Below are 25,455 nucleotides of genomic sequence, written 5' to 3'. Positions count from 1 at the left end.
GGTCATGGGTCCCTTCGGAGCCTATGGCTCTCCCTTGGGGCGCAAGGGGAAGGGCCATGGCTCCGTGCCCTCCCCTTTTCGATCCGCCACTGGCCCGAGCAGTGTAATAGATGGGGCTCCGACAATAATATAGGGTCATCCATGCAATAAGAAGCACCCAAGACACAATGTGGAGGTCCCCCAAACGACCGAGTACACCCGAGCAGTTAAAAAGATCTAGCCCGGACAGGAGCGCGGGACCCTCCATTCAAATAGGAAGCATCCAAGACATAATGGAAATGGTCCCCGAACGATGGAATGTGCCCGAGTAGGCTGTTAAAAGGGACCTGAACCAGAGCGTAGGGCGTTCATCCAAATAACAAGTACCCAATACTCAGTGTGAAGGGCCCCGAAAGATCGGGTGTACCCGAGCATGCTATGGGACGGTCCCCGACATGAGCAAAGGTCTCTACATTCAGATACCATGACCCAATCTGCGGGGCTCCCAAACAATTAAAACACCAAACAAGAACTCTGGCGTGTTCCGTAGCATGCCAGCGGAAAGGGCCCCGCAACAGCGCAGGGCCCTTCGAGCAAATGCAAAAAATCGAGTGCAGCGTAGAAGGCTCCTTAACGATCGGATTGGCCCTGCAAGTGGTTATATATGGCCGCGGGAAAAGTGTAGTCTCTGAACAGCGTGATGAGCCTTAAAACGTACCAATCACCGCCCTCTCGTAAGTGAAGAATATTTTTTGTCTTCTCGTGGACCCTTACTTTCGCCTGTGACTGTCCTTGGTCGCCTTGGTCGCCCAAAGACGTTCAATTGTGTTGCGTTTTGTGTAAAAAAGCGTTCGTTTGGCCGGCTGTGGGCCCCTACAGAGCCTACAGGACCGTCAAGGCCCAAAGGGCACGGCCCGCGCCTCTCCCCCCTCAGGACTCGCTCCTGATCCGAGCGCCTGCCGTGCACTAAATACAGTTCTATCATTGTTTTGAGTTGTGCTCCTCCACTGTGAAATCCTGGGTACGTCCCAACCTATTCACGTGGGTTTGGGCACCGCTCTTCTCAAAGACGAATCGGGGAGGGGGGGGGGGGGGAGAGAGCGGAGTCTGGGTTATGCCCACCACCAGCCCCCGGGATGGGGAAAATTGGACAAGAGTGACGCATTGCTTCTCTTTGAAAAAAACAGAAGTAATTTTCATATCGGGAACTCTGCTTTAGAGCATGCTCACTCAAGGTTCGGTAAAGCGAAATCCAAAGCTTTTTTTCAAAACCAGAACACCGTCGGTTTGCAATTTGACTGGATCCCCAGGCCGGCTTTTGAGACCTCCATGGAGGCGTTCTAGTTTCACCCCTAGCTCCATGGGTGCAGCCACTAGTGTCCTAAAGGGGATGTGATGAAGCTCAGTGAGCACTCATCAAGTTGAATGAAATTTTTTGCCAGGTGCCGCATATGGTGCTAAAATAACAAGGAGCAAACCAAGTGTTAGGTAGGGGGGGGGGGGCACCGACCCCTACTTTGGCTGCGTCTATACCCAGCGCAACCAGGGGCGCAGCCAAAATTTGCGACCGGGGGGGGGGGGGGCATTTTTGCGCAGTAGTTCCAGTCCCTTTGACAGTACCTACGCGCTGCAGACTATAATGCCCCACAAACGCTAAAAGGTACAGCGTGTCGCGTATCAGTGAGCTATCGATGTTAGTTTTCCTTGAAACCTTTGGCACCTGTTTCAACTGCGAGCTGTTCATATTCACGCGGCTATCCAGGAGCCTATTAAATTAGGGCAACTGGGCTCTACATGTAGCTGTCCACGGTGGTATCTATGGGATTTAAAAGCAAAATAGCCTTCCTGACCACCGAATTCCGGAATTATATTCGGTAGCGTCGTGATGAAAGTTGCACTCGAACCTAACGGGCAGGGAGTTCTAAAGTGTCAAGAGCCCCTCCCCCTGGCGCACTACTGGGCTCATGTAAGGTTTTATGATAACACGCTTTTCGCTTCCCGCCTTTAATCAGACGAAAGGGCGCCACCAATTTCCAGGCGTTAAGAAGTGGAGGAGGGCCGGACTCTGTGCCCTCTTTTGACGCGTCACTGTCAACCGTCCGCACCACGGAAGTGCGATGTTTTCACCGCACTGGCGGTTTTTTGCCCTCTGCTTGCCTTCTCTTCCCTGTTTTCGTCTCTGCGTATCCTGCGTCCACTCCCGGTTCTGCCAAATCAATACCGTTGCCTAGCGCGGGCGGCTGAGGAATCGATACTGGACGCCAGGTGGCGTTCACTTTGCTGCAACCGAACATGGCCAATATTGGTCAAAGAATTTTCCTTTAAAACGCGATGTTCTCGTTCTGCGCTCCTATTTGGCAGCATCCCAACACCAGCGATTGCTTTGTTTACGTTTTTGAATGACGCGCCATACCGCAGCCAATGATTAACCAGGACTCAGCGCGCCGAGCGGCTGTAGCCAATGGTTGAGGAGCTTATAACTGGTGCGTTGGCGTCCTTCGTTTCATAAAAGCTCAGGGGCGCACACGAGGCCATATTCCCGGGCAGCTGCGTCGTGGTTGGTGCGCTCAATTCACCTGAGGCGTTCGGCATTCCCTTTGTTGCTTCGTCAGGTAAGATTGCCACGTCTGGGCACTCGTGTTCTGCGCTCAGCGCGAAGAACAGTGCTTTGTTAGCTCTCGTCATCGATTGCCGTTACTGCGTTGTAGCTCGCGAGGCCGACGGAACTGATCCCAGCGACGACGCAGGTTTTGCTTTAGGGTGCGCAAGTGACTGGGTTGTCTTGCGTGGTCTCTTGGTTCGAAATTCATGACATGCGTGTATTTCTGCGCATTTGCAGCTCTCCAATGCAGTCGCACTGTTGTCGTTGCGCCTCAGAACTTCCTGGGTTTTCCTAATAGTTCGTGCTCTGCGCTTGTGCCGTGCATATGATCGCCGCGTAACCCCCAAAAATTCATGATATCCTCAGAAATCTGTGATAATTTGCCGTTACAAGCATTTTGTTTCACCACTCCATCAAACGATCGTCCGATCAGGTACCTGATAACCTTTGTTGAAGCATCTGCTTACCGAGGAAGAACTAGAAATCAGCACGCGATGTAGGACTTTTTCAATTGATAGTTTAATTCCCTTGTCCATGCGATGTGACGTGTGATGTCACGGGCTTTCGGAATGTATTATTTCAGTTCATTTCTTATTTGACTGTCATGTCAGTGTGTCCCGCGAAAAAATGATTGTTCACTGCATTTACCTTGGTATTTGAATAGTCTTGTCAAACGCTCAGACTAGGTGTTGTAACCGAAAGTTATCGCCGGTATCAAGCGACGGAACTTCGGAAATGTCGTTTTTTTGAACATAGAATTAGTCGTGGTAAGAAATATGTGAGCGAACCAGTCTTTTTCAGGATTTCACTTCCCAGTCTCCAACCATGGGGAGTTACTGGTCCGCCGAAGCTGATGTTAGTAAGCTCTCCGTTGTTTTGCATGCCATTCATGGTGACTTCCGCCACGACACGGTTTGAATCGCTGGTTCTGCTCTCACATTTATTTCCGTGTGGTGTTGGACGTTTGGTTTCCGTTCCGTCCTTGCATGCGCGGGGGCTATGGCGGCCACGGCTGTGGCACCGCTTCGGCCGCATGCCCCGGCTGTGGCTCTGCTTTGGCCGCATGCCACCGCCGTGTAAATAATGAATGACTGGGGCGGCACACTATTTCCTCCCCGATCTCAAATCAGTCATATGTACGTTACTGGCTCCTGGCAGCACCTTTTTTGTCATCTTGGAGTGGACTGTCTCACACTGGCAGTTATTGCATCCACGGCGCGAAAGTCTGTTGGAATAAACAACTTTCTAGCGTCATGCTTCCAGCGCCCCGGCCGTTTGACCCCTTTAGTCGATACCCGAAATCACACGGTGCCGCTCTCCAGCTGCCAACGATCCTTTGTTTGAGCGCGTCACATGACTGGCCGGCGGATCCTGGAGCTTTCCTGCACGATCACGCAGCGGGCGCACTTCCACGTCGCGCGCCAGCCGCGCTGGCCGGCGCGTTCTGACCTGCTGACCCGCGCCTGGGTTTGCTGTGCTGGTGCCTGGTCGCTCATTCGCTGCCGTGTTTTAATGCTCCTTTGTTTCTCAGTCCTGGAATGTCTGATGGTTTGTTGTCAATTTGAGCCTTTGTTTTGCACCGGGTATTCACACGTCTCCATGAGCTGCCTGCACATGCGTGACATGTAATGAACGCCTTGTGCGCGGTAATTGTATAGTTAAGCGTGACACAACATATTTTTTTCGATGCTGCATATTTGCTGTACTCGAATTCATAGTCTATCACTCGCTTACAATACATTGCTGCTGATTGAAATTAATTGCGCCCTGACCTGTATTGGATGGTTCTCTCAAATTTTAATCGAAGCTATCTGCAAAATGTCTCATCCAGTGGAAACTCAGTTGGATCAGCGAGTATAAATGTGTCCGCGAGTTTTGACCTCAGTGTACTGGTATTGCCGCCCGCTAGGAAGTGTCATTTTTTAGTTTTCGTTTGTCATATGGTTTCTTCCAGTGTGTTTGCAAGTAACATTGAATTTGCCATGCATGCTCAGAACGGTACTCTGCCACTCTTCATAGCAATACCGGTATTTAAAGCTCGCATATTCGGTGCTTTTCAGACGGGTGCTCTCTTACTAAAGAGTTGCTTTTCTTCTTTTTCCGTTGTGAATAGTTTTGGCCGTCCATACTAATTACCACGCTTATTATTCTTGCCCTTCCTCTGTTGGACCAAGTTGCCACATGCAGTCACTTACATTCTTGAGGATTCTGTCGCGGTTATCCAACCAAACGTCCATGTGGCCCGTTTTTAAGTTGGGAGCCCCCCCCCCCCCACGTGGCTGATGCATTGCTTCGCTCTTTTTCAGCCCGCAGACCCCAACGCCACCGTCGACATGAGTGCCGGAGACAGTAAGTGGAGATTGCTGACGGCTGCATGTGAAAGCCGCACCCCGTGCCCTGCGCCTTATGCATGTCATCCCCGCCATCCGTCGTCGCATCCGACCTGACCGGAGCCTGTCTCGCCGTGACTGGGCCCTGCCGTGATCCGAGGTCACCCCGGCGCAGGTCGGGGGTCACGCCAGCGGGGAGGAGCGTGCACCCGCTGACTCACTGCTGGAGTCGGTCTGGCGGGGCCGTATCGATTGCACGTCGGGGCCGGCCCGACTCTGACGGCGCTTGCTCCCTGTGGCGGCCGACGCCCCGCACTCCGAACCGTCCAGTCGACCGTCGATTTCGTCGCCGCCGGGCCGGCAGGGCGTGTCCACTTGGTGCTGGGAACCTCTGCTGGACGGACGGTGTCGCCGCACGCCTCCCCTCCTCAGCAGGCAGCCATGATTTTCAGCCTGATCAAGGGTTCGGTGTACAGCTGCTTTTGCAACAGCTGCTCGGTTCCAGCCGTCGCGGCCCAAGGTGAGACGATTGCGGCCCGGGGCGTGACTCTGCAGTCATAGCGGACTCGCCGGTCAGTATGTTCCGCTGGCACGACTCCGGTATTGGGACGCGCCCATGTGGCCTGCCTGGGCCGAGTTTCGACATGGCCGTTTACCTCGGGTGGAGGGTGCCATGTGGCCGCGAACGGCCGGGGCTGACTCGACTTTCATCTCGTGGGATGGTGATCTACCGTGAGCGAAGCCTGCCCGCCGTTTGAGAAACGCCGCCGTCGCGTGGCCGCGGCTAGGCTGAGCGGGGCTCCGAACCGGACGTTGCCCAAACCCGCCTCTCGTAGCGGGCGTCGGTCTGCGTTCCGGCCGTGCGTGGGCGGCCTGCCGGGGTGTCGTGGGCGACAACCCCAAGCCGCACCCCGTGCGCCGACGACGCGGCGCGTCCGGTCCGATCCTGCCGTCTGGCCGCGCCCGCGGCCTGTCGCCTCTCTGTGCGCGGGACGATCCGCGGGCTTTTGCCGCGGCGAGCTGAGCCGCAGAGACCGCGGCGCGCGTCGCGCTGCAGCGGGACGGTCGCGCCGTAACGATCATGGTGCGGCGCTCCCGGCGCTGGTTTTCACGATCGAGGGGCGGGGGGCGAAATGTCAGCGTCGCGTTGTCGCAAGGTTGTTGGCCACTTGCCTCGGCGAGACCCTGGACGCGTCGATAGCCTGGCGAATCCGGCTTAATGTCGACCGCTTGCCGCCTGCCTCATATGGCGCGTGACTCACGGGGAGGGGCCACCGGGTGGCGCCGCCGGCTGTCTGGGTCGGGTCAGCGGCGGTTGCCATGGCTGCGGACTGCCGCCGGCGCCGTGTCCCCGCCCCCCTGCCCCACCGTCGCTGTCGCGGAGGGCTCGGCTCCTGGGGACCCGCTCCGACTGCGGACGTAGCGACAGGCGGGATGGAGCATCAAACGATTTCTGGATGGTGTCCAGCGCATGTTTTAGTATGGTTTGCATTGAAAGCACTGGCTTTCGCTCATGGTGTTGACAGGCGTTTTTTATGAAACGTGGCGCACACCGGATTTCAATCGCGGTCGCTGACCATGACGCAAGACAGATGAGCGTGTTTCGAAACACGCCGACATTTCCCAAATCACAGCCGATCGAGCAGCTGTGCAAGCCCCTAGTCGTTACGATTCCATCGGATCTAGTGCTCGCTATGCTAAGACCCACCATGCCGTTCGCTGGGGTGCCCAACCAGAATTGCACAGACCCGCCGCTGTGGCCGTCCTGGCGGCGTGAATCAAGACTCCTAGCCGGGGACTGCAGGGGCGGGCTGGCCGTTCTGGCGGCGTGACTCGGGACGCCCCGCCAGGAACTGCAGGGGCGGGCTGGCCGTCCTGGCGGCGTGACTCGGGACGCCCTGCCGCAGTGACGCCGCCCGTCCGCGCTGAGGAGGCGATGCGGCGGCTCGGCCAGCGGCGGCGATCGATGCGTGCAGACGGAAAACATTCCGCCGGCCTGTCGCCCGGTGTTCGCACCCGGCCACCGCAACTGTCTGCCGCCCGTCCCAGGCGTATCAAGGTCAAACCGTTCTCACATTCTAAATTTGGTTCATTCTTATGGATGTTGGGCCGTCAGAGACTCTTCTAACCGATCTGCGGCGCGTTAGGTCATTGTACGATCAAGTCTGTATTTAGCTGGTGTGAGTATATCGAGATATCGAGCATAATCAGCCTGTCTGCCCTCCTTGAACTCGTTGACAGGAAGGGATCAGCTCGTTGGCATTGAGATCACTTTCGTTGCTCTAGGCTGGGTTTTCCAGTTGCATACCAAACATCGTGCTGGATGTTATTTTTCCTTATCCCATTTAGATCAAAGAGATAATTTCGTTTGACAAGCGCTTTCTTATTTTTTTGAATTTTGCAGTTGCCAGCTTTTCTCATGTACAGCAATCACAGTCTCTGTCTTTCGGGCGTAGTTAGCTGACACACCAGGGTGCGGGGTTTCACACACCAGGCTTCGAGTGAACCGACATTGATTTCCGCGTGATTGAGTCCACTTGGTGGTGGTCGTTCGGTCTAAGAACTAATTCTTCAATTTCACAGTGCCTCGATCAAACGAAAAGTTGTGCAAGTGTCACATCAAATAAACAAGGATGACGGAACTGTCTACAAATGTGACAACAACATTTTGGGCTGTCTTTGTTTGCACATAATATCGTCCGTTTTTAAAAAAATATGTTTGAATAATATCATCCGTTTTGTCAATGTGCCACCAATTACCCGAATGGGGATAAAGGTCGCTATCACCCTGACGCACGGTTGATGCAGAGCAACCTCCCCTCGGCGAGAGTTGCACCAGCCTACCTTTCAAACGTGTCATGCAGCGCAGCGCGGCCGCTGGAGCCGGCGCTGCAGCGTTGGCTGACTGGACTAGGTACAGCCGACCCTACGCCGCAGGTTTGAAACTGGCCACACGGCGAGCTGGCAGCGAGCCAGCGCGCTAGCCTCGGCCGGGCGTCGCAGTTCCTCTCTCTCTCTTTGTTGTGGTCGCCGGCCCGCAGGCCGCCAGCTGATGGTGCACAGGGTAGCCGAGCGGCACCCACTCGCTCTGCAACGGATTTGTTTGCAGAGCGGGGATGGGGTGTCCAGGATAGACCGCTGAAGGGGATGGCTTCGGTTCGTTGGAGGCGTGCATGGGTACAGCAGGCCTTGGAGGGGACCGTTTTTCGGCGCGGCCAGAGAAAAACACTGGCAGCTATCCTATGCCGCTTTGTTCGCTGTCGTGCGGCGCCCGGCCACCCAAGGTCGTTTGTGTTGACGTTCTAGTCGCGGGCGCTGGAATCGTTGGGCTACGGGTTTACTGGGAGGGCTATCTCGGCGTGCTATCACAGAATTTGCGCAGGTTTTGCCGCTGTTTGTTAGCCGAACCACGGCAGGACCTGTTGCGGACGGGACACCTCCTGCGATGGGAATCTGCCGACGAGGAGGCGTTTGCGCGAAGCGCGTACGTCTGTTTTGGGCGCGTTTGAAAGCTCGGCTGGCCTGCGTGGTTGTGCGTGTGGGACTGCCATCGCCGGACTTGAAAGCAAGCCAGCGTCTATTTCTGCGCCTGTGGTGCGTGCCTCTGGCAGAGCGCATGCGTCCGCGTCTGTGTGTAAATATTTGGGCAGGGTGGCGCACCGGGACGTGCGTTGACCGTGCGCCGGCCGGCGCCAGGTGCCGGGGTCGGGATCTGGGCCAGTGATGCGCCACCAGCCTGCCAATGTACACCGAGCCGGCGCTCACTTTCGCATCACAAGGACATTCCTGCCGACTTGGGGAGTTGGACTGAACTGATGGCGTGTTTGAGCCGCCACGGATAGGTTTGAGAAGGAGACTGAGGGAGTTTGAGGAAAAGTAGCTCACTAGAGTTTTTGTCAGAAGCGTTTTTAATTCAAATGCAGTCCAACGAAATCCAAGTGGACGAACAAAGGGAACGCTTTCACAGCTAGCTCGAACTACCGCACGCTGCTTGCGCGAGCATGTGGAGCTCCCTATCTTTCAGTCGGGTGTACCGTCGGCTGATCTGACGTGTTTTGCCGGACGTGCCGCGCAACTTTGTCATAACCGTGACAACACGGATACGGTCCGCCGACCCCTGCCGCAGCTGATGGTGGCGGCGCAGTTGTCTACTGCGCATGACCTCGCGCCGCTCATGAGGTCGCCGCGTGCACGGTACGACGTAGCCGCCACCAGTCCTGGTCACGTGATGCCGCTCCCAGCTGGTCGGCCAGCTGGTGCGAGGTCACGTGACGACGCGCTTTCCATCGTCGGAAGGGGAGGGGGAGGGGGGGGGGGGGCGGACACTGCGCAGTCCGGCGCGGCCTTGCGGGAGCGTTGCCCGCGGCTGGGTCCCGTCGCCGCGCGCGGCGCCTCTGCACGCGGCGCAAATACCTGCCGCGGCGGCCTTTGTGGCGTCTGCGCCGGGGCTCGACGTGGGCGGCGCCGGCGGCCGCGCGGGCCGAGGTCAGCGGAGGTCAGCGGACAAAGGGCTCCCGCCAGCCCGCCGACTGATGCGCGCGGGACGACGCGGCGTCGCTTACAGTGGGACGGGCCCGGGACGAGGCGGGCGGCCAGACTTCCGGGACGGTTTTTGCCCTGTCTCGCTGCGCGGTGTTGTGGCTGATCCGGGCTCGGCCGCCTCCGCTTGCCAATGGGAATGGCTCCGCTCCGCCTCTCACTCCGCCTGTACTGTGCGTCTCAGACCGACGCGGCGCTTACAAGGCGGTCAAGAAGAACAACAAGCCTCACTGTAAGCAGCCGAAGAGACGGCATTTTATCAGTAAGTGTGGCACCAATGGTTGACCTGATGCGGCTCCCTCCGTTTTGTGGCCTTTTTTCTTTTGTGCTTGCTTCCAAAAGGAGCCGTGCTCCGCATATCCGTTTGGCATACGTCCCGCCCCGCTGCTCGCATGAGCCCAACCCGCCGTTAATTGGAGAGCCCTGCCGCCTTCCAGCGCAGAGCTGAGCTGCATGTTGAAGCAAACGGCAGCTCCCGCCGGGATTCGAACCCAGTTTTCTGGGTTGGGGCCCGACCGTCAGCACCCGTCGGTGGCTCTGCCGCTGTGTGTTGTCCGCATCAGCCGGCCCGTGAAGCGGCCATGATTGTGCGGACCGTGTCGCCGTTCCCGAGCGCTATTATAGCGTGGGGCGCGGCCGGGCCGCCCGCACGGCGTCCCGCGGGTCGGGCCGGCGGCGGCCCTCGCCCCTCGCCGGTCGATACGGCCGCCGGACCGGCCGACGACCCCCGCCGCCGGTCGTGTTTACCCGCCGGGACGCCGCCACGGCTGCCTAGCGGTAACAGCAATTAGCGATCATGACCGTGCCGGGCACCGGCCGAAATAGTGCCGGCACCGCGCGAGCCCGGCCGCTTCATGGCTCGCCTGCGCCCGGCTGCGCAGCGGACGCTTCGCTGTGCCGTCGCTGCCTCTTTGTGCGCTCGGCGCTTGTCGATTGGCTCGGCGCGACGTCTTGCGTTTTTTTTTTCGCGCGCTTGACGACCGTGGTAGTGGGAACTGGCCGCGCCGCCGGGGTGGCCCGGGCCGCGCTGTGTTAGCGGTCAGCGGGTCCGACCGCGGCCTGACAACCCCCTCACCTCACCGCTGCTATCGGTGGCGTGACGCGAGGTTGACTCCGTTCGCTTCCCGTCAGATACGGCCGTGGAGGCGGCGCGCTTTGCTGCGCCGCATACTGATGCGGGCCGGCGCGGCCGAGGCCTGCCTCTTTGTCGGGTGTTCCACCGTGCGGCCCGGACGGGCGGGCCTCGCCCTCGCCCGGGCCGCCGCCGCCAGTCTCAACACCGGTGGCACTTGTCCACCCATGTGCCGTTTGTTCAACACACCCTCGCCGGTTCCGGTCTGGGCCAGACGCGGACGGCCCCCGCCCCGCCCCGTCCCTTCCCGTCCCGTCCCGTTTTCATGCAGGCTGGGCCGGCTTGACGCCCGCGCCTCAGCTGTTGTTGCATCCGGCCGGCCTTTGTGGCGGCGTTGCATGATCGCCCGCCGTGCGACAGCGCCGGCACGTCAATGTTGCCGGTCGCTCGACGGTTCGTGCCCCCGCTTCTCCTCCCCCTCCCCGCACCAGCCCCACCCCAGCCCCGTCCGCCGTGCACGTCACCGCCTGACGTCGGTGGGCTGCTTTAGTGCGTGCATGTCGCCACTGCGTTTGTCTGTATGGTGCCCGCGGCCTGCAGAGTGGCATCTGACAGCCAGTCAGACGCCCACCGGTTTGTATGTTTGTGTGTTACGCACCGCGCTGGCGGCCGGGTTTTTGTGCTCAAGTGTCTGCGCGCCTCGTGGCCGTCAGCTGTTTGTCGTTGTGCGCGTGTCGGAGGACCCTGGCTCAAAAACAAGCCTCGCCCGCGGCTTTGCCCGTCGCTCTGTAACGGCGCGATGACAAAATCGAACCACATTCACCAGCGCTGTCTCGCCTGATGTAGTGACCCACCTCAAGGACGCCGCTGCGAACGCATTCAAATCAGTCGCGATCTAACACGTCGCCAGTGAGAGAAGGCCACGGAGGTGGCGGCGAGTCGTAATGCGCTCGGCCGGCGCGGCGGCACGCGTCGCGTTTAATACCGCGGCCGCGGGAAGGACGCCGCCGGCCGGCCGTGCCGCCCACCGGGTCAGCCGTCACGCTGTGCCGCAGCCGGCGGCAGCGCGGCGCGCGGCCGCGTACAGGAGCAGGCCATTTGTTACGGCGTTAGGCAACGCCGAGCGTTGCGCTGGCTGGTGGCTGCGTGCCGCGCCACTGCCGCCGTGTGCACGCCCCGGATCTGCCATGGAGCCGTGGGTCGCGGCTGGGCTGTTGCGCCGGGTGTGTGAGAGGGACGTGACGCGTCGCGGGCCCCCTGCGCGCTGGGTCGGTCGCCGTCCGCGTCTCCGGCGTCGCTCGCCGTCCGCACCGCTCGTCTCCGAGGGAGCCTGTACCCATGGCAGGGGACGCCCTCTGGGGGATGCGCTCCCACTCGTGGCGGATGTCGCCCCGACTGTCAGTCGGGAGGCCCCCCCCCCCCCCTCCCGCCGACCACTGCTGTGCGGTGGGGCGCCGTCGTGCTGGGAAGTTCCTTTCCGCGCCACGTCAAGTTAACGGCATGTCTGAGACATGAATGTGTTGCCGTGCGTCGGGGCGTGATCATGTGACCGCGTACAAACCGGCTTGGTTCCCTGTGCGTGCTCGCCGTCGCTGCTTATCCGTCGTGGTGCGGCGTCGCCGGCGGCCCAGTCACGGAGCGGGCAGTGTATGGTACCGGTCCTGTGCCGCAGCCACCGAGGGGCCCTGTCACGGAGCGGGCAGTGTATGGTACCGGTCCTGTCACGGAGCGGGCAGTGTATGGTACCGGTCCTGTCACGGAGCGGGCAGTGTATGGTACTGGTCCTGTGCCGCAGCCACCGAGGTGCGCTGCCAGGAGAAGTCCGGCGGCCTGGCGTATGAGGTCATCCTGGCCACGCCCACCACCGAGCCGCCGGCCAACGTCGCCTCGCCGGCGCCCAAGGCCACGCCCACCGCTGATGACATCAACAAACGGCTGCAGGCCGCCGAGGAGCGCAAGAAGGTGAGCACTGAACGGACGGCAGGACGGCCCGCCCGCGGGCCTTAGCACGGCCAGGCATGAGGTGGTGGCGCCCTGTGCTGCAGGGTGGCGGCCGAGACTCCGGATGCGGGCGGGCTGACCTCGGCCGGATGTAGCGGCCGCGAGGAGGGGACGGGTCATTGCTCGCGCACCTGTCTCACATCCATGGCGATGAGATTGCGGACTGGCCAGATGGCAGCTGGTCTGACCACCATGATACGGTCGGCCGTCCTGTCCTTGTGAGGTCTGACCTGACCTGACCTGACCTGACCTGACCTGACCCCCCTCCCCCGCTGTCCGCAGCGACACGAGTACCAGCGCCAGGCCTCAGTAACTGACAAGCTAGCACGGATCGACGAGGCCAGCAAGAAGCGACAGGAAGCCGACCAGCAGTATATCCAGCAAGCGCGTGAGCAGCTGGAGCAGAAGATGGGCGCCAACGTCAAGAATCGCGAGAACATCATCAAGGGCATGCAGGAGAAGCTGAAGGAGCACGTGAGTGACCGCCTCACGCACCCCGTCTCGCGGCACGGGCCTGGCGTGCGTGTCTAACGGCTGCACCCCGGATCTGACGGAGACCAGCGCGCGGGAGCCAGTTTTCGATCATAGCTTATGCTGGTGGACACCAGCCGCCCTTGTCTACAAAGAGACAGTTGGATCCGGGGTTCAGGTGTCGCTTGTTTGGCATGCTGAGTTCCATAGGCACCGGCCCAGACAGGCCCGGCACGGCTAATGTGTATTTATTACGCTTTGCCTTAGATGGTTATGTTACTGCCTCCACCACCTAACGTCCTACGGTCTCTCGCTGTTTTCGTCCACGTATATCGACCTTGGCGGACGGACCTGCCACCTGCTGGACTGTGGTGGAACTAATGGTGGGTACGGTCTCCGTGTGGCGCAGCTGGAGCAAGTTGAGGCCGTTCAGAATAAGACGCGCGTCCAGTACGCCGAACTGGCCGCCTCCATCCAGGAGAAACAGAAGGGAGCCGAGGAGGCTCGCGATGAAAACCTCCGCAAAACGCTCGAGAAGCTTAAGGAAAAGGTGAGCGTGTACAGCCAATTGGCGGAGGGCCCCTAATGACATTGTTGTCATTGCAATGTTGACACTGCTGCGTCTGGACATCTGGGGCGTCTTGTTCTGATAATTTTTAAAGTGAAAATCCAGCTAGTTGGGGGATGGGTGATTTGAGCAGAACAGTGTAAAAGGTAGCATATGAAGTAGTATAGCATAGCATAGGAAACAGTAGCCTCTGTTTCGTATAATTATGGAGTGGTGGGATCCAACCCTGACCAAAGCGCACCCTGCTCGTACGGTATTCATCGAATGTCCCCTGGTTAGAACCACCCAGCGAGCTGTTAATGAAGCCAGCGGATGGGAGGTAAGGAGTACAGTCGATCCCGTTCCCAAGCCTGTGGCGTGGCCCCTGTCTCCGGGGCGGGGCTGTGAGGACCGACATCTGACGGACGGCCGACCCCGGCGGCGGCAGGAGGAGCAGGGGGAGAAGGTGCGTGCCGCGCACGTGGAGCACATCAAGCAGCTGAAGGCCAACATGGACAGCTGGGAGATCAAGCTGAAGAATGCCGAGGAGAAGCGCGTCAAGGAGATGCAGAAGAAGGTGGAGATGCTGCACGAACACGTGAGACACGCCCTCCGGCCTGTGACGGGCCCGCCGCATGACTGCCTGCGCTCTGGCCTGTTCTGTGTGCTCATTGGAGGTGTGCAGTGGCCAGCGTTGTGGACCGCTCTGTCGGCATGCCTTTAATCACCGTGCTTTAATCACTTGAATCACGGAAGGGACGCTATGTGACATCGCCGTGGAGGCGCTATGAACCGTGATTGCCGTTGGCATCTTGTTGAAGCCTTACATTGGCTGGATATCATGTAACAAAGCAGTTGTGAGTGCCAGGACCGCAGCGTTGTCGCAGCGTCTCGCGCGACACTACGCCCTGCCGGCGTGCCGACCATCGGCGAGCGCCCCGCCGTCGCCACCGCGGCGGCCCTGCCCTCACGTCTGTTGCCCGCGCACTCCGCAGAACACGGTGAAGCTGCAGAGTGCACAGCAGATGGCCGAGCAGAAGACCAAGGACCTGGCCAAGCGGGTGGAGGAGACGCTGCCGGAGAAGCTGGCCAGCGCCGAGCAGCGCCGCCAGGAGGGCATCGGCAAGGTGGTGGAGAAGGCGCGTGAGGAGGTGAGAACAGCAGCAGCTGCTGCGACGGGGCGTGTGACGTTCGTGCCAGCGGTGCACTACTTCTTGTGCAAAAAAAAACTCACGCGAGCGAACTGTCGTGCATATTTTTGTGGTTATTTGTCGCAGCTGCGGGCTGTGGGTACAAGTAAAGAATCACACGCCCGACGCATTTGCACATTCAAAGGCTTTCCACCTCTATCTGTGGCGTTTGTTTCACAACCGAGTCTGTTAGGGTTGGGGTCCCGGCGCGGCGCTGGGGACCGTGCCTGATTTCCCCCTGCCTCCCCGCCAGCTGAGCAAGGTGCCGGTGGTGAGGTCCAACATGGAGGAGTCCGTCAAGATGCAGGAGACCAAAGTGCAGGAGCTGGTGCAGGCCAAGCTGGTGCAGGCTGAGGAGCGGCGCCTGGAGCTGATCGAGAAGCAGCGTGAGAAGCTCAAGGAGCGGGTGAGTGGCGACGCGCGGCCGTCTCGCCGACCGCATGAGGCTGTCATGCGGCGTCGCCGCTCCGGACAGCAGGCGCGTGCCGCCGACGCGCCCCGCCTCAGCGCGCTAAGGAACGGATTTGCGGGCCTTCCTGTCTGGTCGTGTGTGTACGCCCACCTGGGAGGTTTTGTCGCGAGCGTAGCGTGTTACCGTTGTAGCGTTGCGTGTGGGGACTTGACGCCAAGAGGTCTTGCTGTCGGCGACGCTCGGTCCCGTGGCGGCTGGCGTGTACCCCGGCTGCTGACGGAGCGTTTTCGGTCGTCGGGCGTGCCACCCACCCGCCCGCCTTATGCAAGCCGTCCTCTTGTCTCCTGGTGTGCTGTCCCGCTGTCTCCCAGAGAGTGACGCCTGTCTGGGCCCGCAGGAGCGTCACGGCGAGGTGGTGCGCCAGAACAAGGAGCGCGTCTCCGAGGGAGACAGCCAGTAGGCGTCGGAAACGCCAGAGGGACGCCGCGCGCGGGTGTCCGCTCTCTTCTGCTGTCTCTCTCTGAAAATTACATACATGGAAAAGATCAGAAAAAAACCAAGAACGATCTCTAGTCATAGAGTTTCCCCCTATTCTCCGGTTTTGTTTGCAGAAGTTTATTGCTTTTGAAGCGCGCGTGCAGCTGCCGTGACTCCGTTCTTCTCGCCCTGTTGCTCCTGTGTGTACATAGTTCTTCACGACGTGGAAGCGGTACGACGGAAGGATCTCCCGCCGGTGTGGTGGCGCGCCGCCGCGTGCGGGCGTGCGTGCGTGAGCGAGCAGCTGTGTGGATGGTGCGCCCCGGAGCGGAGTGCCAGGCCAGGGACCTACGAGACGCAGCCGAGCAGGCGGGCGCGCGAGAGACCAGATGTGACTGTTCACTGCCGCGCGCCAAATCGCCGACTCGGCGCCTGTCAGGCGACGCCCGCAAGTGTATACTGTGCTTGACGCCACCTGTGTAGCTCAAATTATTATTTTTGCACCGTTTGGTTACTAGTCGCAATGCGTACAGATCGAGTTCCACATTAATACTATAGGATATTAAGGCTTGTCCTTTGCAGCCGACATGTGAAATACAAGGTGCAGATGACGCGGAGGTGTCTGGGCGAGGACGGCGGCCCGTGAGGCGGCTGCCACTGTTCATCGGACAGAGGGCGTGGGGTCATGGAGCTCATCGTCCATGGACCGGTGCTGCAGAAAAGAGAACAGGCCCGTGAAAGAGTTCCGGAGCTCGAATAGGAACGATTATCACATAGCTGGGGCGGGATGCCCCATGGGTTTGGACATGGGGCGCGTGCCGTGAGAGTGCCGCGCAGACAAAGGTGGGATTCTGCATTTGCAGGTGCCTAATAGTCTACCGCTCCTCATTTGCACGCATTGATATCGTTATCAGACATAAAACGCTGATGCCATCTGGTGAACCGATGAACCCTACAACAGCAGGGTATTTTGCGCAGCGTTTTGCACGGAAGTGGGTTGCCAGAACGGGCGGGGGGGGGGGGGTAGATGATGCGGCATGGTCTGCCCACTCGACTGACTCATAAGGCGCAGGGCCGTGGGTGGCCATGCTGAACGCTGTGAACGTTGCTCTACCCTCACGTCAAGTTCTATTGAGAGCGAGCCAGGTGTTGGTCATCGAAAATCCCTCTGAGAACCTGACCATCATCACCATCGTTCCGTCAAACACATGAAGTGTGTTTGCTCGGCCTGACAACAGGGAGCACGACTTTGTCATCGCATCGGCTCCGGCACCCGCGGAGATCGATGGCTGCGCCTGCATGCCCAACACCGACGCTATCAGGAGACGCACGCCATCCGCGCACCCTGTCATCAGCGTGATTTCCGCTGATGCTTCTCAAGCACGCGAGGCGAGCTCAAGGTCGAACGATTTCAACGCACTGGGTCCAACGTTCAGAAGAAAGGATGCGGCAGGACGACCGTGGGTGTCCTGTATGTGGTGTTCTCGTACGCGCCTCTCCCCAGGGTTGCCCTGGATCCTCCCTTAACGGATCCGGTGCGCGCAGGAGCCGACGCGCAGTAGGAGAGTCGGCTGATGGCTGCCGCGCGTGTCGTATGTGTGCGTTATCATACAGGGGTGCGTTCCCGAATACAAATCCCGATTGGACCCCTGAGTGTCAGCGGCGCAGCGGCGGTGACGGGAGACTCGGAGGATAGAACACTGTCGACTGTCGGTGATTCGCGAGATCCTTCCAGGCGTTGTAGATGACAAAGGAGAGCCTTCCCTCGCATCATACATGTATGCCCCAGCCTACACCGAGCAGCCTAACAAAATGTACCGGCTGCGCCGCATGACGTCACTAGGAAGCACACACGACGTCAATGCAACACCAGTGGCATACCGAATTTACCATGAACAGTGGATTGCGGGGAGGGGGGAGGAGCAGGGACACAGGCTACCCCGGACAATAATTAACAATCCTCCATGACGATGTACGGAAACAAACAAGGCTAATATCGTGCATCCCTCTCCACATTCTTCACGTTCTCTACCTCACAGGCTCCTTCGCCTCTGGGATTCCTTTTTTGCTACAACCCAGCGAGCCCTCCATACTTACTGTTTCTGTGGGGAGCTATCGAAACGTCCAAGATGGCAGCGTCCAATGTTCATGTCATCCAAAATGACAACATCCACCGTTCAAAACATCCAAAATGCGTCCTATTTCGTGCGTATTGGCGGGGTTTAAGGTATCCAAGCGCGCAACATCCAAACCCATAACATCCATTGTGCATAGCATCCAGCGATCACAACGTCCAGAATTAGTGTTGATTCCTGTTTCTAGTTGGCACTACAGTGGCGCATTTCTTTCGGCTCCTGCCGTATGCATGTACAGCAATGCCATACTTTACTCTTCTGTCGACAGATGATTTGAGGGGAGGGGGGCGGGGGTGACCCACATTCATAAGGGACTTCGAATTAAAATAGCCACGTTGAAAACCTTTCGGTGCTGTTCAAAATTCTGCCGTTCCCCCCTGCTGACCTAAGACCCTCTAGGTTCTGAGTTGCACGCCGCGAAAATAGGGCGATACGGCCTGGAGTGCTATGGGTGGCCTATGAAAAAGACGTTCTTATGTTCCTCCAGACCTACCACGGACTACATGCATCTGTCTCTTCCCCTCACACAACATGCTAATTATGTTTTCAGTGTTGCTGTGAGCTGGCTAACTTTTGTCGCACTCGAAGTTTAAGGTAGTCGGAAGGGAGATTTATCCATTTGGCAGCCGAACCATCAACATGGGCTATGAGCACCATAAAAGGCGTAGCGACAGCGCACAACGCGCAAAACAATGTACCGCGCGAATTGCCACGCCTCAGCCGTACAGCCATTCTCGTCATGCATATATTTGCTTGTGCGTAGGCGTTTAGACGCATGATGGGTCATCCCACTTACAATTACCTACCGCCGATCATTTCAAACTTAATAATCACAGTCAAGGCCGGGTAGCAAGCCACGCCTCATCGCCTCAATACGTAAGTCATCATTGTTTTCGTAATTAGTCGTTCGCCTCCATGCGTAAGTCCTTGTATGTCACTCGTATGGGTATAGGGGAAGGGAGGGCCTGAGAGCCAGGCCTGTCCCTTCTTTTCAAGGTTGGGGGGGGGGGCATTGTTAACTGCCTTCTCACACTTTTCAGATTTTATTTGCGTTTAGCTAACTTTTGTATTATATTAAACGCGCATGCCGATTTACCTACTTTATCAGTCATGTGCCTCAAACCACACTTGACACAATTACTTCACGTGGTAAATGGCCACATCTTGTCCTGACGTGAACGGCAAACGGATATTTTTAGGGGCAAACCCGGAGTTTCTGTAGTGCCAAAGCTTCCGTTCTGTCTTTTTTATAGACTTAGTTTTTCTGCATGGCTGCTTGCAGTCTCCTCAGCACATGTTCATGGCGTTCAAAATGGTATGTTGTTTCCCTCTAAGGACCACTGGATCGACCAGGGGACACATCCCCGCATCATCAGAATGGCACCCGGAATGTACCCCACGCCGAGATGGAATGTTCATTTAGCCCTGGACCGGTAATAATACTGTGTCCCTTGGTGTTCTGTTTACGGCCACCTTGCCCAGAAAACGTATGGGTCTCAGAAGTGTTGGATAGAGTGGATCGAAATGAAGCCGAAAATGACAAAGCCAACCCATGTTCTCCTGAAAACGTTCATCATTATATGAACTCATTTGATTTAATCTGACCGGTAATGATTATCATTTATAGCCCTGGACAGAAAATGATTATTCATTGATCTGACATCATTACGTTCATCAAAACGTCGATATGTAATACGTAAAACAAAAACACATAACGTAAAACAGCTTTAGATCCTGCACGCTCGCAATCCCAGCGATGCCCGAGGTTCTAGTTTTGTAAAACTGAACGGCGTGTGCCACTGCTGCGATAACGCCAGGCAGTGGGAGCCTTGCGCGCGAGAACGACCGTCGTAAAACAATGCTTCCAAGATTCTTTCCAAATAACTTTAAACTATCCCAAATTCAGATTGGGGCAAATGTTTTGAACAATTTTTAGGATGACTTCTGGCCAAAATATTAGTTAAAGCGGCATGAAAAATACTGATTTATCTTTAATCTTCCACTCCCACCATCCGACCCCAGCTCCATTTTGTGGTGCTGTAACGGCTTATCGGTCGTAATGATCCATCCAGAATCGCAAAGGTGAAATGGACGTCCAGACGGCTTTCTAAACGTACAAATTAATGTTCTGAAGCGTTAAATAGTACTTCCTTCAGATGTATGATCTTTTTTGTCCGCCCGCTGGCCACCCCTCAGTGTTAGCCGCGAGGCCGACACCGCACGCCCTATGGAGACTGCAGCGCCGGGCGTCGAGCCTGTTGGAAGTGTTGCCAGTGCGCATCCTCAAAACACTTACATAATTTTTCCCAGTGATTGGCTATGATTGAATGTCAAAAGTTTCAAGACAAGCATGGGCTGGCAATGTCGATGCAAAGTTTGGACCCTATTTCGATCTCCATTCTACGCTCAGGGATCCACAATAACTCTGAAAAATAGAGAGAAAAAACATTGGAAAGCTTCAGGGTTCTATCGGTTTAGAAAGAGACCACTGGACTATTGTAAAACAAAGGGTGCTAATGATTTATTCCATCCAGTCGTTCAATGCCTGATTTCTGCAGGTACACTGAGTCTGCCCCCCCCCCCCCCCCCCTTTGAGACGTTCCTACGCCTATGGCCACTTATGGTTATGGTCATTTATGGATCTGTGCGGATCTGATTGCATGCTGTTTTGTGTCTATGGCTGCAAATTTTCATCACATGCTCCACAAACTGTTATTTTTACATGCCATACAGCTGGTGCCGCTTTGGTACGAGGCAAGTCTATACTAGCCTGTGGCATCTCTGCCCTCTCCCCCACTCGGTCTCTAAGCGCATGCTGCCTTGAAGTCAACAGACGCGCACCAGTGGCTTCTTCTCATGTGGCGTATCGCGCTAAATGCCGAAAACATGACACTCTGGTATTTATTGCGGTGTTGCTACATACGGCCCGTTGCCAGACGCCTAACGCCTTCTCTACCGAGCTTCCCGTTTGAAAAGCGCCTGTAACAGGCACCGCGCTCTGTACTCTCTGCTCTCCTTGCCCTGAGCACACGGTGTCCCTACGTCCATCAGCAAATTCTTTGCAAAACGATTAAGCGGGCTGTACATGTTTATGACTGCTGTTATCACACCCATATTATATGTACCTGTATCATCGTTATACTTCCCTCGGTTTTATACGAGCTCGGGTTCACTGCCACCCGGCCTGTGCAGTTACGACGATCGGTTGCCTTGGCTGACCAGCCGATCGCGCCATTTTCTTCCGCGCCAAGCTGCCTTAAGAGCGAAGAGTTAAGAGCGTGCAGTCTGGCGCCTGGATGAAGATGTTCTAATTGGTCGGACGGGTAAGCTTTCCAAGCGTCGTAGATGTCCGGCACCAGACCACGGACAGATCACGACTTATTGCGTCGGGGAGTTGATCTCCTGTGAATCAAGCAAGGAGCAACCAAATATGGAACAAATTGAACAATAGTACTGGCCATGGTTGCAATTCTCAACAAAATAATGATAATCTTTTTAAGAAACATCGTTGCCGATATGCATTGCACCATTAACATAACGAGTAAGATATGGCGAGAATAGGGACATACATACATACATATATATATATATATATATATATATATATATATATATATATATATATATATATATATATGCACCTACATACGTACAACCATACACGTGCAGAAGGGTACATACGAACACCATCAACCGGATATTCTCGAACATTACATTACAGGAATTCACAAATTCGCACTATAATTTCTGGGTCACAGCTATGTCCCGCTATGTAACTCCGTTCACAACCCAGCTAGATATTGAGAAGGCTAGAAAACCTTGACAACCATCAGGCGAACGCGCAATTTACTGCTGTCATCTGTCGTCTGTCAATAAATGCTGTCATCTTCACCGAGACGTGCATCAGAGAAAACCTGCCACCGATTTTCACGAGTATATGCAACGTATCTAAGCATTAAGTGTGACAGTGTTTTCAGGACAGTGTTGCATATATATATATATATATATATATATATATATATATATATATATATATATATATATTCATCACTCCTTCCATTCTAACGTTTAGAGATCTTATCTCATCTTCGGAGAAGACTAAATTGCACAAGAAATAAGTTTTGAGTTTTAAAGGATGAAAAATTGTGCACTACTGTTGGAGAACATCTTTTGGTACGGAGAACATAAATGAAGCACAACTAATTGAAGTAAGACGGATTGCCATTTTCATCTTCATACACGTAAGAAACACTCGCAATGGGAACATCACAAGGACACAATGGGAACACTATTGTCACAATCACATCAGAAGTGCTCACCGCCCACCACCTAGTAGCTCAAGAGTTTTGCAAGAATTTGTCTATCTGTTTAAGACCGGAGAGAGTTCGTTAATGAATATGCTTTCCCAAATTTGAAGGCGTCTTCTGTCACTGCACGTCCGTAAAATGTCAGTGCCGGCTGTCAGTTGTTGTCGTGTCAATGTTATGTCGTGTTCCTGTCGCATGTGGTCCAGAGGTGCCCCGTCACGTAAGTGCATTGTCAGGCGTCGTGAGAGTGTCGTTTTGGTCACACCAATGTAGTGTGTGGGACGAAGTTTGCAGCCTTCGATGTTGCATTGGAATTGATACACTACATTGGTGCATTTCAGTTTGTCGGATTTGTCTGGGCTGTTTCTCATAAGAAAATTCGATATCTTCTTATTACAATAGTAAATGACAATGTCTATTTTGTGGTCGTTTTTGCCTTTAACATGTTGAGAGATAATTTCCCGTAAAGCTTTTTCGTCCTGTTTATGAGCAGGTGTCATTTGATTTTGATAGTACAGTTTGACGGTCGGTTGGATGTCTTGCCTGGGTTTGCTGTCAAAGTGTCTTGTCATATGTCGTTGTGTCTCGTTTTCAATGTCAGAGTTTGAAAAAAACCGTTGTTCACCAGGATCTGTTTGATTCGTGTCAATTCTGAATGTAGTCCTGTCCAATCAGAGCAGTGCTTAAATGCTCGTCGAAAAGACCTTATGACGCTAATTTTGTAGCGTCGAGGACACTCACTGTCAGCATTTAAGCACCGTCCGTTGTTAGTCTGTTTTCGGTATACAGTTGTTTTGAATTGCTGTCCTTGTCCATCAACAGCTACGTCAAGAAAGGGTATTACATTTTGCACACTTTGCTCTGTTGTGAATTTTAAGCCAGACTGTTCTTCAAAGGTGTTTTTGAGATGTCCTAGTTGGTCAATGTCCCTAACTTCTACAAAGATATCGTCTACGTAGCGGCAGTAAATGTCCGGTCTTATGTCGTCATTTTGTAGTATGTCGGTTTCTACGTGTCCCATAAAGAAATTAGCGAATAGAGGTCCTAGAGGTGAGCCCATCGCAACACCCTCAATTTGGCAATATATTCGGCCATCAGGCCCGCGGAAAGGAACTTCCAACGTGCAGGCTTTTAGTAATTGTTCGAGAAGGCGCCTTGATATTTTGAGAGGAGGAATTTCAGGATGATTGTAGACGCCGTCAAGGATGATGGATGTGGTTCTTTCAATAGGCACGTTTGTAAATAGATTTTCAACATCTAGAGAGGCTAGTAGGCCCTTAGGTTGACGAGATCGCACTATATCAATAAACTCATCCGTTGATGACAAGCTGTAAGACATGGGAAGATATGGGGACGGAAGACCATTAAGACGTTTTGCAATTCTATAGGTTGGTGAAGGGATCTGTGAGATTATTGGACGAAGGGGGTTGCCGTTTTTGTGAGTTTTCACAGACCCATAAGCATAGCCAGGCGCAAATTCACCCGTTATCTTGGAAAAGTGTATGCCATCAACAGCGGCATTGGCAGCAGCGATTAGTTAGTTAAGCTTGGTCTTGAGTTTGTCTGTTGGATCTTTTGTGATGCGCCGGAACTTCTTGTCGTCGTTCAAGATGCAGTTTAGTTTCATATGATATTCCTTTTTGTCAAGAATTACGTAGAGTATTACGTCCGCTCGCCGAATGATGATGTCGTCTTTTTCTCGAAGTTCCCTTGCCGCCGTCCTGAGTTCTTGCGTAAATATCTTGCTTCTATCATTTCCACGCTTTTTCGTGCTCTCTCCTAGTAAGCTGTTCTTTAGATCCTTGTCCACGGTAACCTTGTTCTCTTTTTCCAAATTCAAGGTATCCTGGTAAAGAATTTCTAGTTCTACTTTCTCCTTAAGTTTGTCATATTTCGACAACACATGGCAATTAAGTCCAAGATTAAGCACCTCTTTTTGTTTCTCAGTAAGGTCATGTTGAGATAAATTGATGTAACCGTCGGCAGTTTCCGGTAATACTATATGTCCACCATGGAGCCTTGAGAGCTTTTTCACGATTCCGTTTCTAGTAAGAGGTCTAGCGTCACATTCAATCACGTCGAGTTCGTCAAATACTTTTTGTTTAAGTTCATGTTCAGAGCAAGGCACCTGTAGCTCTTGTTCTAAAACTTTTCTCTTTTTCTTCAGGATTTCACAGGCCGTCTTCTTTTGCTGCAGTTGGTGATTCACAAGTCGTTCTCTATACCTTTTGGTAAAACCCTCTTTCTTAACTGCCTGGTCATGTAGCTTTATGTTGGAATGTTTTGGCAGAATTCTTTCTTTGATGCATGTTTGATTAAAAATAGCTGCTGACTCAGCATTGACGAGCTTTTTGAAGCATCGTTCTAGTTTCCGGGCCTTTGACTTTGCGTCATCGCTTAGATTAAAGATGGTTCGCACAAAATTATTGATATATTCGTCACCCCTTCCATTCTAACGTTTCGAGATCTTATCTCATCTTTGGAGAAGACTACATTGCACAAGAAATAAGTTTTGAGTTTTAAAGGATGAAAAATTGTGCACTACTGTTGGAAAACATCTCTTGGTACGGAGAACATAAATGAAGCATAACTAATTAAAGTAAGACGGATTGCTATTTTCATCTTCATACATGTAAGAAACACTCATAATGGGAACATCACAAGGACACAATGGGAACACTATTGTCACAGGCACATCAGAAGTGCTCACCGCCCACCACCTAGTAGCTGATGATGATAGAAGATGAAAATAGCAATCCGTGTTACTTCAATTAGTTATGCTTCATTTATGTTCTCCGTACCAAAAGATGTTTTCCAACAGTAGTGCACAATTTTTCATCGTTTGAAACTCAAAACTTATTTCTTGTGCAATTTAGTCTTCTCCGAAGATGAGATAAGATCTCGAAACGTTAGAATGGAAGGAGTGATGAATATATGAATAATTTTGTGCGAACCATCTTTAATATATATATATATATATATATATATATATATATATATATATATATATATATATATATCACCTCTGCCTGGAGCATGAATATTTCTGAGTGCTCCAATCAAGCTGGTTTGATAAGCACCGAGGTGGTGTTTATTGTTTTTTCCCGGCAAATGTTCAGTTTTTAGTTTGAAAGATCTACGTTTTGGTGCATTTGCTCCTCCCCCCCCCTCCCCGGCTAAATAAGAAGAAATATAGGTCTTCAGAGGTACACCACACACACAAGTACACCACAAGAGCTGAGAGAAAGGTGCGACAGGTGAGATTAGTTTCGCTATACGCATGCGCGACCGGCGCCAGTCTGTAGACTTGCAGGCATCCAGCATTGTTGTTTAAGTTGATTATATTAGGTTGATTTCTATTGGGATAGGTCTATTCATATGACCTGCGATCTG

At 54.4% G+C, this 25,455-nt stretch overlaps 1 protein-coding gene across 4 annotated transcripts; it reads left to right on the top strand.

Moving 5' to 3' along the window:
* Positions 1–2,491: 2,491 nt before the first annotated feature.
* On the top strand, positions 2,492–16,195 carry LOC119098575 (golgin subfamily A member 6-like protein 1). Of its 4 annotated transcripts, none has more exons than XM_037221540.1 (10): positions 2,492–2,591; positions 3,383–3,436; positions 4,888–4,930; positions 12,318–12,484; positions 12,806–12,997; positions 13,404–13,544; positions 13,990–14,139; positions 14,537–14,692; positions 14,985–15,137; positions 15,541–16,195. In XM_037221540.1, exons 2-10 carry the CDS (start codon positions 3,407–3,409, stop codon positions 15,601–15,603), a joined length of 1,095 nt encoding a protein of 364 aa, XP_037077435.1. In that variant the 5' UTR covers positions 2,492–2,591; positions 3,383–3,406; the 3' UTR covers positions 15,604–16,195. The 4 variants fall into 4 exon arrangements, with proteins under 4 accessions (XP_037077435.1, XP_037077439.1, XP_037077436.1 ...); XM_037221541.1 differs by lacking the exon at positions 2,492–2,591 and adding an exon at positions 2,615–2,739; XM_037221543.1 differs by lacking the exon at positions 2,492–2,591 and adding an exon at positions 2,991–3,014.
* Positions 16,196–25,455: the final 9,260 nt, after the last annotated feature.

This window comes from Pollicipes pollicipes, unplaced genomic scaffold (assembly GCF_011947565.3).
Source record: "Pollicipes pollicipes isolate AB1234 unplaced genomic scaffold, Ppol_2.1 Scaffold_4740;HRSCAF=5597_pilon_pilon_pilon, whole genome shotgun sequence".
In the NCBI taxonomy this organism is placed as follows: domain Eukaryota; kingdom Metazoa; phylum Arthropoda; class Thecostraca; order Pollicipedomorpha; family Pollicipedidae; genus Pollicipes; species Pollicipes pollicipes.
This window is presented reverse-complemented; position numbering and strand designations above follow the sequence as displayed.